The 12,415-nt window shown below is 46.5% G+C and overlaps 1 protein-coding gene across 4 annotated transcripts in view; it reads left to right on the top strand.

The window, feature by feature from the left end:
- Window positions 1-8,542, top strand: part of LOC132395304 (elongation factor 1-delta-like) — a 34,688-nt gene extending 26,146 nt beyond the window's left edge. For 3 of the 4 annotated variants that reach the window (XM_059971701.1, XM_059971705.1, XM_059971702.1), the window contains 5 exons: window positions 1,054-1,132; window positions 2,326-2,438; window positions 3,212-3,418; window positions 4,503-4,697; window positions 8,458-8,542. In XM_059971701.1, coding sequence (XP_059827684.1) covers window positions 1,054-1,132; window positions 2,326-2,438; window positions 3,212-3,418; window positions 4,503-4,697; window positions 8,458-8,496 — 633 coding nt within the window. In that variant the 3' untranslated portion in view covers window positions 8,497-8,542. The remainder of the gene's footprint in view (window positions 1-1,053; window positions 1,133-2,325; window positions 2,439-3,211; window positions 3,419-4,502; window positions 4,698-8,457) is intronic. The other variant, XM_059971704.1, reaches the window with a different exon arrangement.
- The last annotated feature ends 3,873 nt before the right edge of the window (window positions 8,543-12,415 follow it).

Consider the following 12,415-nt stretch of genomic DNA (forward strand, 5'->3'; position numbering starts at 1 on the left):
GCCTGGAGGAGAGGAGGATGTGTGATTCAGTTCCACGTTTTGTGCTGTTGGATCTTGTTCTGGGAGGAGAGGCATTGAATGCCTGCTTTCCCATTGAGTCAGACATGATGGACCAGGTGGTCATTGCCGGTGTCATAAAGTTTCAAGCTAGTTCCCAGAATTGTACAGGTGTATTTTCTCAAGATGTGAACCATGCCAATCAGACATTGATCCAAAGAAAAGATAAATAAAAGCTTAATTTGTCACATGTACATACAGTGAAATGTGTCGTTTGCATCAAAGGCCACCACAGTCGGAGATGTGCTGGGGGTAGCCCACAAATGTCGCCATACTTTCAAAGCCAGCATAGCGTGCCCGCAGATCAATAACCCTAACCTGTTTTAATTTGTTGCCAAAGAGTCTAGGAATTGCTCCTTATCTTTTCTAAAGGAACATCTCTACTCTGAGGCTGTGCGCTCTGGTCCTAGACTGCCCACTATTGGAAACATTCTGTCCAAGTCCACCCTATCCAGGACCTGCAATAGAACATAGAGCAGTACAACACAAGAGCAGGTCCTGCGGCCCACAATGTTGTGTCAAACCATATAAATTAGTAATTCAATAGCCAACTAAACTATATCCATATTCTTTCATTTTTCTCACATTCATGTGCCTATCTAAACATTTCCTAGAAGTCGCTAATGTAGTCTTGAAGAAGGGTCTCAGCCCGAAAGGTGACTATTCGTTCACTTCCATCGGCGCTGCCTGACCTGCTGATTTCCTCCAGCATCTTGTGTGCGTTGCTGTAATGTATCTGCCTCTGCTACCACCCCAGGCAGTGCATTCCAGCCACCCACCACTGTGCAAAAACACACCCCCTTACACCCCTCTTCACTTTAAATGCATACTCTCTGGTATTAGATATTTCATAGCTTTCTATCAGATTCCCCTTGTTCTTCAAAACTCCAGTGGCTACAGGCCCACAGCCATCAAACGCTCCTATAGCCCTACTCTACTCTTGAATGCCTCTTCTGCTTGTGTTGTAGAGCTAATATCTCCGGTTTCCCTTTGCAGAGCGCGATACAGGGTGCGGATAATGAGCTGTGCTCCCGTGTCACCAGCTTGGAGAAGGAGAACCAGAACTTGCACAAGGGTAGGTGATGTGGGTGGGGAGAAAAGTTGTAACTGCTCTCACCTTATCACTGAGAGAGGGACAGAGAGAGAGTGTGGGGTGAGTGGGAGCCATATTCAGCTTGAATTGATGTGACTTGTACCTTTGTCTGTGGGCAGGACATAGGGAAAAGCTCTGTCTTCACTCTGGATCCTTGGTGAGGTTCAATTCAGATTTGATTATTTATCACATGTACAGTGAAACGTGTTGTTTGCGTTAACAGCCAGCACAGCCTAAGAATGTGCTGGGGGCAGCCCCGCAAGTGCTGTCGCCCACTCTGGTGAGACATAGCGTGTCCACGGTGGTCAGCAGGACAACAGAAGCACCAATATTTGTGAATGTGTGACTGCAAGTCCAAGGCGAAGGGCTTTCGGAGGTGTTGGAGTGTGTGTGTGCGCGGGAGGAAAAGAAATCAATTTGCTGTTTTTGTTTTGCTTTGTTGCAACAAAATTGGTCCTCCGACTTCCAGTCATGCAACACGTGGGCTTTGAGCTGCGATCTCTGGTATCGACCTCAGGGTCAATCACAGGACTTTGAATTCTGGCCCTCAAACTCTAGGACCCGCCCTTCTGTGCTGAACTGGAGACTTCGGCTTTGAACTAACTAGCCCCTTCAGCCTATAAAGTCCGCACCAACTATCATACGCACATTCGTACATGATTTCTGCCCTGGCCCATCTTACTTCCCCCACTTTCTCATCCCCTCTTCGCACGCATTCACCCGCACTCCAGGGAGAATTTACAACAGCTCATTTAAAAGATTATCTTTAGCATTATTTCTCACGTGTACATCAAAACATATAGTGAATTGCATCGTTTGTGTCAATGACCAGCACAGACCGAGGATGAGCTGGGGCCAACTCACAACATTTAAAGATACGGTGCAGAACAGGCCCTTCCAGCCCAGTGACCTGAAATGCCCAGCAACCCACCTGTTCAGCACTAGCCTAACCACAGGGCAATTTACAATGACCAATGACCTACTAACGGGTACATATTTGGGAAGTGGGAGAAAACTGGAACACCCAAAGGAAACCCATGCAGTTAACCCTATCAAATTTCCAGCATCTGCAGAATCTCTTGTGCAGTTCAGGCCTTGTCAACACTGAGTATGCTTCGAGCAGTAGTTCCTCCCTGTAAGATTGTGTTGTTCTCTTGTTTCCTTCCCCCGGCTAGAGGTGGAAGAACTACGGTTAACGTTGTCGAAGTTGGAGCTGCGTCTTTCCACAATGGAGAAGTCCTTGACCAGCGCCAAACCCTTGGTGCCTGCACCAACCCAACCCAGCAAGGTCAGCTGCTCGGGGTTCTCTGAAGGGGGGGGGGGGCATAGCTTGTGGGGCGGCAAAAGGGTTTGGGACAATAGGAAGATGAGGGTGTGTGATGGGAATGGGGAAGGGGCTGGAGTGCATTGGGCATGGAGGATGGGGAGGGATGGGTGGGCAAATGGGTACCAGGGAGGGAGCGAATGCGGAGGGGACAGGAAGTTTCCATGAAGCAATGATCCAGGCACCCACCTTGGGGGAAAATGTCTGATTGTCCATTCTGTCTGTGCCTCTTACCTTGTACACCTCTATCAAGTCATCTCTCATCCTCTGATGTCTCCCCCCCCCCCCCGTATTTTCCTCCAATTGCCTGAAAATTATGCCCTCTTGTATCAGCCACCCCTTTGCTCCAAAGAGAAAATTCCTAGCCCACTCAACCTGTCCTTGTGAGAAATGCTGTCTAACCCGGGCAGCATCTTTGTCTCATTGGATACAGATACTGATCTCTTAAAAACTATGTGCACTTCTCAATTCTATTTGCATATTTAAGTGTCAATTATACATATTTCAAGTTTAAATAACCAATTAAATGTGTTTATAGGGGAATAATACTTAAAAAAATTAATATGGTAACTGCCCAATAGTTAGTGTATGCCTTGCATCTGATTTACTTCTTTATCTGCTTGGTCACGTTGAACAGAAAGGCTGTACAAAGGAGAGTTCAGGTCTCGGGGACCGTGTTCAGCCTGGGTCTGCACGCTGTCTGTCAGCTCGTTATTTTAACCCTTGCCTTGCTGCAGCTCCCTCACCCCGCTCTCCTTTCTCAGCCCAGCACAAAGCAGCCGGAGGAGGACGATGATGACCTGGACCTCTTTGGCAGCAGCGACGAGGAGGAGAGCGCGGAGAGCGAGAGGGTCCGGGAAGAGCGGCTCCGCCAGTACGCCGAGAAGAAATCCAAGAAGCCCACCCTCATTGCCAAGTCCTCCATCCTCCTGGATGTCAAGCCTGTGAGATGCCTTCCTTTCCCCTTTCTCTCTCCCCCCCCCCCCCCCCACCATGATCTGTCCCCTTCAGAGAATTTTATTTTTATTTTGTTTAGAGTTCGAGATACAGCTCGGAACAGGTCCTCAGGCACTGCCCAGCAACTCACTGATATAACCCTGGCCTAATCACAGGACAATTTACAATGACCAAGGACCCTACTAACCGGTACATCTTTGAATTGTGGGAGGAAACCAGAGCACCCAGAGGAAACGTACCCACTCACAGGGAAGATGTGCAAACCTCTTGCAGGCAGTGTTGGAATTGACCTCCAGACAGATGCCCTGAGCTATGTTAGTATTGCACTTGCAGCTTGGCTATCATGGTGCCCATTTGTACATCATTTGGTCCTTGCTCTGTGCCCCTGCCAACAGTCCTTCTGGAGGTCAGGGACATGGTCATCTTTTCCTGCTGGATCCCAGAATGAGGAATAGTGGGAGGGCCCTTATTCAACCTTTTCCCTCTACTCTCTATAGTGAGGGAGTTAAAACATGTCCCTCAGAATAGAGGAACATCCATTTAGAACTGAAATGAGGGAGAATCTCTTTAGCTAGAGGGTGGTAAATCCATGGCATTCATTGCCATGGATAACTGTGGAGACCATGTAATTGTGTATATTTAAAGTGAAGGTTGGTAGGTCCTTGATTAGTCAGGACGTCAAAGGTTATGGGAGAAGGCAGGAGAATGGGGTTGAGAGGGACAATAAATCAGCCATGATGGAATGGTGGAGCAGGCTCAATGGTTCAAATTGTCTAATTCTTCTCCTTTGTCTTCTGGTCTTACTCCACCTGTGTGGAACTGGAGATGCAGGAGATATCACTGAATGCACCTTCTGCCCTAGTGTGCGGCACTTTCATTCTTGCTAACCAGGGGGTGAGGTGGGGGAGCAGGTACAGCCGGTCAAAACAGGCCATCATTAGAACCGTCGGCAACAATTATGTTTGGGCCAGGACACAGGGTGAGGCTGCAGGCTGGTAGATGAAGTTTGGGTATAGGACGTGGGGCGGTGTGTGAAGCCAGTGCCTGTAACATGTGCCCTGTCTCTGTCAGTGGGACGACGAGACGGACATGGCGAAGCTGGAGGAGTGTGTCCGCACGGTGCAGATGGACGGCCTGGTGTGGGGGGCCTCCAAGCTGGTCCCCGTCGGCTACGGCATCAGGAAGCTCCAGATCCAATGCGTGGTGGAGGACGACAAGGTCGGCACCGACCAGCTGGAGGAACAAATCATCCAATTTGAGGATTACGTGAGTGTTCATCATTATCCCATCTTCTCAATATTCTCTGCTTATTTATTTTCTTTCTTTTTGTATTTACAGGTTTTTGCACACTGGTTGTCTGCCCTGTTGGTGGTGTGGCCTATCATTGATTCTATTGTGGTTATTGGAGTTATTGAGAATGCCTGCAAGGAAACTAGTCTCAGGGTAGTATATGGTGATGAACTTTGAGGTTCGAAGCCTCGAGTATTAAGGGCGCAGGGTGTCCTCTGGCTAAATATCTAACACTAGGAGACGACGTTAAAATCAGGATACGGGTCAGTCCTGATGGGTTTCCTTGCCATCAGGTCTACAGAACATGGAAGATAGGAGTGAGGAGGCCATCTCACTGCCCTGCCTTCTGATAGGATTGTGGCTGACGTGCCCCAGGCTTCTCAGCGTCTTCAATCCTTTAATCTGTCGGAAACTTACTTATGATTTGAAAGAAAACAGAAGGGCTATGAAGGAGCAAAGCATCAGATTGATCTAGAGTAAGATGAGCTTTATTTGTGACCAACACTGTTTAACAGGGACCATCACAGTTGGAGGACCTGCTGTGGGCAGCCGGCAATTGTCCCCACACTTCCAGTGCCAACAATGCATGCCAGTAACCCTCACCTGTATGTCTTAGGAATGTGGGGGGAGCCAGGGCCCCCAAATGAATCCCACGTGGTTACAGGATGTACATACAAAGTCCACACACTGTGGCAGGAATTAAATCCTGATCTCTGGCACTGTAAAGTGTCGAAGTTACTGCTATGCTACTTTGCTGCCCTGAAAAGTTTCGGAGGAATTGCCTGCGGGGTTCTATGTTCTACTTCCACTTCAAATACATTCCAACCTGGGTTTCCATGACTGGCCCTTTGGCCCATCTCTTGTCTGATGGGTTAGAACAGATTTCTGGTAGCTTCACCACTAGTGGAACTAGTGCCACTGTACTTCACATGGAGCCATTTAGTCCTTACTGGCCTGTACATCTGTATGCACACAGAGCACCTTCAAACTCCTCCAGTCAGTTTACCTTTCCAAACCTCACTTCAATGTAATAACTGAACCCATATACAGCCCATGGTATTACAGAAAGATTCTAGCAGGGATAAAGCAGTGGCTGATTGGCAGGAGGCAAGGTGCGGGAATAAATGGAGCCTTTCCTGGTCGGCTGCCAGTGACTAGTGGTATTCCACAGGGGTCTGTGTTGGGACCGATTCTTTTTACAATATACATCAATGATTTGGATGATGGAATTGATACCTTTGCAAAGTTCGCATACAATATGAAGGTGGGTGGAGGGGCAGAAGGGCTGAGATTAGGAGAATGGGCAAAGATACGGCAGATGGAATACAGTGTGAGGAAGTGTATGGTCATGTACTTTGTAGACGAAATGAAAGGGTTGACTTTTCTAAATGAAGAGAAAATAAAAAAACAGGTTCAAAGGGACTTGGGAGATTAATTTGAAAGGTGACTCTGTGGTGCGGAAGGCAAATGCAATATTAGCATTAATTTCAAGAGGACGGGAATATAAAAGCAAGGATGTAATGTTGAAACTTTGTAAAACACTGAGACCTCAGTTGGAGAATTGTGAGCAGATTTGGGCCCCTTATCTTAGAAAGGATGTGCTGAAACTGGAGAGGGTTCGAAGGAGGTTCATGAAAATTATTCCAGGGTTAAATGGCTTGTTGATGGCTTTGGGCCTGTATTTGCTAGAATTCTGAAGAATGAGGGGTTTCATTGAAACCTATCGAATGGTGAAAGGCTTTGATAGAGTGGATGTGGAGAGGATGTTTCCTGTGGTGGGAGAGTCTAAGACCAGAGGACACAGCCTCAGAATAGAGGGGTGTGCTTTTAGAACAGAGATGAGAATGAATTTTTTTAGCCAGAGTGGTGAATCTGTGGAATTCTTTGCCTCAGGCAGCTGTGGAGGCCAAGTCTTTATGTATATTTAAGGCAGAGGTGATCAGGTCATGAAGGGATAAGGGCAGAAAGCAGGAGATTGGGTCTGAGAGGAAAACTGGGTGGGCCATGTTGAAATGGCGGAGCAGACTGGATGGACCAAGTGGCCTAATTCTGCTCCAATTTCATATCTTGTGGTATCTACCACTTCTAGCAGCTTGTTTCACACTCACACCACCTTCTGAGTGAAGAATTTCCCCTTCAGATTCCCCTTAAATATTTCACCTTTCACTCTTAACCAACCTCAGTGGGAAAGACCTGCTTGCATTTACCCTGTCTGTACCCCCTCAGTTTTGTATAACTCCTTCAAATCTCGTCATTCTCCATGCTCTTTATTCTTTAGGAATAATTCTCTTTATTCTTAGGAATGAAGTCCTAACCTATCCAACCTTTCTGTTTAAATAGGGTCCACAAATCCCAGCAACATCCTTATAAATTTTCTCTGTGCCCTTTCAATCTTTTTTATCTTCCCTGTAGGTAGGTGCCAAGAACAGCACCCAATGCTCCAAATTTGGCCTCGCTAATGTCTTGCACAACTATACCACCACTGCCCCTCCCCACCCCGTGCTGAATGCCCTGATTTATGAAGGCCAACGTGCCAGAACCTCTCTTGACAACCCTATCTACCTTTGACACCACTTTCAAGGAGTTGTGATATGTATTCCCAGTTCCCACTATTCTACCCCTCATTGGCCTACCGTTCACTGTGTAAATCTTGCCCTGGTTTAGAATTACTGTTTTTTAATTAATTGCAATTAAATTCACTACTATTTACTAGTTCAGTCTAAAACTCCTATGCTGTAGCTCCCCCACCCCATCACTTTAACACTGCACACCTCATACCTGCACTGACACATCTGATCCAGAAGTGTTCCTCTTGCCAAGGGTCCCCTTGTCATTTTATCATTTCCTCTCAGTCATGTTGTGAGGATGCAACAAAGATTTTTACTCCCTTATGTGAGGTGGATGTAAGAAATAAAAGTAAGTTCTTAATTCTAATTGTAACTTTATATATCAGAATCAGGTTTAATATCACTGGCATACAGTGTATTGTGAAATGTCTTGTTTTGTGACAGTACAGTACAATGCATAAAAAGGCTAACTTACAATAAGAAATATACATGTGTATAAAAAATAAATAGTGCAGAAAGAGAACCAAAAATAGTGAGGTAGTGTGCATGGCAGAGGGGAAGAAGCTGACTGTCTTCAGGTTGCTGTGCCTGATGTTAACAGCGAGAGAAAGGTAGGTATGTCCTGGGTGACGGATGCTGCCGTTTTCAGTCAGTGCTGGGAGGCGAGTGCCCATGATGGAGAAGGTTGAGTTTGCAACCTTCTGCAGCTTTTTCCAGTCCTGTGCAGTTGCCCCTCTATACTAGATGATGCAACGAGTTCGAATGCTCTCCACAAAGTACATCAGTAACAATTTTCTAGAGTCTTTGGTGACTTAGCAAATTTCCTCAAACTCCTAATGGGAAAATAGCCACTGTCGTGCATCAATATGTTGGGACCAGGATCGAACCTTAGGAACTTGAACTCCCAGGAACTTGAAACTAAAAAGTAAATCTTATGTATTTATGGCCAGGCTCAAATAGTTACTTGTATATTGTGTTTTATATTTGTACTTATTGTGTATTTGTACCGGATTGGGAGTAGTGATCGTTTTGTTCTTTACACTTGTGTACTGAAGAATGACAAATAGTAATGCTGAATTTATCTTCTTGCCCTTGGTTGTAATGTTGGGACAGCTAGTTAATGTACCCTCTTGTCCTAACCTTTCTTTTTGTTTTCTCATCCTTTCCAGGTGCAAAGTGTTGACGTTGCTGCTTTCAACAAGGTCTAAAGTCAGCTAGTACTTTGAGGAATAAAGGAATTCTGTGCAGAAGTTATTCCCCTGTCCTCGTCTTCATTCCGACTTCTCAGTTCTGTTACTAAAGATTGTGTCAGTGTACTCCCAGTGCTCTCAGTAGAAGAGAAGGCTGGTTAAATCAGAGTTATGGTTAGATCGTGCACATTTACTTTGAAGTTCTCAATCCTGGTACCTCTCACACTTTAAAATTAGCAGTTTCAAGCAGACACTAATTTATGGAATCATCTCCCCATCCCCCATTACCCTGTAAAACCTGCCCCAGTTGTTTGTTGCATGGCTCTATGGCAGAATCTGTCTGACCACAATGTTCAACGGCTGGAAACTCCCCTTCCATAGATGCTGCCTGACCTGTTGAGTTCCTCTAGCTGTTTGTGTGAAAATGATGGTAATACTCTGCAGGTCAGGTTGAATAAGGTCATAGAGCAATACAGCGTGGCCCTTCGGCCATGCCAGTCCATGGTTGAACCCACGGTGATCAATTTCCCACATTCAGCCAATATCACTCCTGTTGCCACCCTACCAGTCGCACACTCGTTTAAAAAACTGTGTACACTCAGAGGCCACTTTACTAGGTACACCTGCTTCTTAATGCAAATCTGTAATCAGCCAATCATGTCAGTAACTCAATGCATAAAAACATGCAGACGTGGTCAAGTTGTTGTTTAGACCAAGCATCAGAATGGGGAAGCAGTGTGATCTAAGCAACTCTGACTGGAATGGTTGCTGGTGCCAGATGGGGTGGTTCAATGAGGTCAGAACTGCTGTTCTCCTGGGACGTCCATGTACAACACACTCGAATTTTCAGAGAAAGGTGCGAAAAACAGAAAACGTCGATGAATGGCAGTACTGTGGATGAAAACACTTTGTTAATGAGAAAGGTCAAAAGAGAGTGGTTCAATCTGACAGGAACTCAAATAACCCCGCATTACAACAGTGGTGTGCACTCTGAACACACAACACGCCAAACCTTGAAGTGGATGGGCTACAGCAGCAGAAGACCACTCCACGTTCCACTCCTGTACCTAAAAAGAAATGTGCATAAAACTGGCTAAACCAAACCTACCGAGATAATATTGTTGTAGCTGTCTTAATTTCTTTCTCTGGCAGATGGTTTTTACTCACCACCCTCCATGCAAAAGGAAGAGTTGCCACTCACGTCCCTTTTCATGATTCTCTCTCACCTGACCATTGCCTTGTGCTGGTTTGACTTTCTCAAACTTACTGATCCAGCTGGTGCATTTGCATCCAACCCTGTGGCGCACCAGCTGCTACAGGTCCATCCTTACCTTGATGTAGACGCCCGTTGGGAACACAATCCCAATTCCTAGCCACTCAATGAATAAGCATGTCTCCCTTTTGCTGTGTTGCAATCACCTTTAATGAGAACAGCACTGAGACGGGGTTGGGTCGTGAGGCTAGTCCCACAGGGTGGGAGAACATGATCTAGTCCAGCTGCAGGGAGCTGCCGAGAGTGGGGGTAGGAAGGAAGAGTGGGCCACACAGTGTGCGATGCTGGTGAGATCTGGGAGTGATTACCATGCAGAGGAGGGAACAGCTACTGGCAGTCGCCTGGGTGCATATATTGCCTGTATGATGACCACATCCATCTAGAAGAGATATGTGAAAATGATCCTGGCAATGAAATGGTTAACATTTGAGGGCCGTTTAGCTGTTCTCACCCCCATATCTAAGAGAGGATGGGCTGGCATTGGAGAGTGGAAGAGATTTATGAGGGGGGAGAAGAAAGACTTTAGGGTAGGTGGGGTCTTTGATTATGTTGGCTGCTTTACCGTGGGAGCGAGGTGTAGATAGGAGCCCACGGAGGGGAGACTGGGTCCTGTGATATGCTGAGCTGTGTCCTCAAACAATGCGGTTTCTTGCGGCCACGGGCAAAGCGGGCGCCATACCAAAAGCCATGATACGCCCAGGTCGGATGCTCTCTGAGGTGGTGCATCGATAAAAGTCAAATTATACCCGAGGAAGTAGAGATGTTCAGGAGCTTTCTTGGCTGTGGATGGACCAAGAAAGGCTCTAGGTGATGTTCACTCCTGGGATCGTGAAATTCTCACCCCTCTCAATCTCAACGCGATGTAGACAGCGTCTGTACACCTTCCCCAAGTGCTCCCTAGATCTTCTGTCAGCTGTGTGGAAATTTTTGTGGTGGCATCCGTCGGTCTCGAGAGACCATGGATCTGCGCCTGGAGTTTCCAGGGCACAGGCCTGGGCAGGGTTGTATGGGAGGCCGGCAGTTGCCCAAGCTGCAAGTCTCCCCTCTCCACGCCACTGATGTTGTCCAAGGGAAGGGCACTAGGACCCAAGCAGCTTGGCACCGGTGACGTCGCAGAGCAATGTGTGGTTAAGTGCTTTGCTCAAGGACACAAACACGTTGCCTTAGCTGAGGCTCGAACCAGTGACCTTCAGGTTACTAGTCTGATGCCTTGCCCAGTAGGTCACGCGTCAAATTTTTACACTGCCTGAAAGCTGCTCAGCGCTTCAAATTTTTTTTTGTAATATGCATACTCTGAATATTTAGAATGAAAATTGAGGTAAATCATATTTCAAACTTTTTCTAGCTGCCTCCAACTCCCACTGCATGACAACAAAGGAGTATTAATGTTACCGTACGGCTGTGCACCCTAGAGGAAACAGTGCCTCTCCCCACACTTCCTGAAGTGTTCCAATGTTTTCTGACGGTGAGGGAAAGGTTGTTGTGACACCATGTCACTGGGTTGCCTCTCCATCCTCGACTGCATTTCATTACTATTGGACACTTGTAGTGTCAGCTACAAACCACTAGGTGGAGTAGGAGCAGAATCATGAGAGTACAGAGAGAAGGGCTGAAGACAGCCGGGTGGAGCATCAGGTTTGAGAATAATCACAGCAGAGGCGTTTCCTCCTATTCTTACTGTTGATCAGGAAATCCAAGGATCCATTTGCAGAGGGAGGCATTGATTTCTACGGTCTGGAGGTTGCTGATGAGTGCCTGGAATTATAGTATTGAAGGTGCAACTGTAGTCAATAAACACAGATGTAGGTGTGGTAAATACCTTTGCAGTGCTGATGCTCCAGAGGTTGTCAAGATCAAGTTTAATTGTCAATCAACCTAGACATGTACAATGTAACTGTGAGGCCAAGGTGCTGTTACGTACCCCGTAACTGGGTGTCTAACCAGCAGAGAAAGAAGAATCCGTTGGAGTCTGGTGGTACTATATTTAAAAGTGTTTGTTAATAAAATATGCAAATCAATATCAATAATGCAAATATATAGATAATAAACGTTAGCAATAATAATCCTAAAATGTGGGCATAATAATAAGCAATAATAAACAAGTTCTATCGATGTCTAGGGGATAATGAATTGTCAGAGAAGTATAAAGTTCAGTTCATACGTGCTGCGGTAGATGTTGGTTGTGTTGTAATCGTTGGGGAGGGAGAGGGAGCAGGCAGTAACAGCTACAGGCAGGCAAACCTTCCTTTGCGTTCTTGATCTGTCATGTCGTCGTGGCCATTCAGTTATGACCCCTCTGTCCTTCAGCTAGACTGTTCTTCTACGGTGGACTCGTCACTCTGGCAGGAATGGACACACACACACACAAGTCCCCACCGGCCCTGCTATAACACTTGAGTTTTACTTACCGATCTCTTTGTTCGGTCTCTGATGCCCCACACCTTCTCGTGGGTTCCAACACTCAGTCAGTGTCCACGAGTGTGCCTCCTGGTGTGTCTGAAGGGTGTCTCTCCAGACCTGACTTTTATCCCTACTCACGGGGTCTCAGCTATCAATCAATTTTGAATGACCGTGTCCATCAAACCAGCCCACTCTGGCTGTCTACTGAGGAATGTTAATGAACAGAATGGTACAAGATAAATGACCCTCTCAGAAGTCATAATA

The sequence above is a fragment of the Hypanus sabinus genome, chromosome 6 (genome assembly GCF_030144855.1).
Source record: "Hypanus sabinus isolate sHypSab1 chromosome 6, sHypSab1.hap1, whole genome shotgun sequence".
NCBI classification, from domain to species: Eukaryota; Metazoa; Chordata; class Chondrichthyes; order Myliobatiformes; family Dasyatidae; genus Hypanus; species Hypanus sabinus.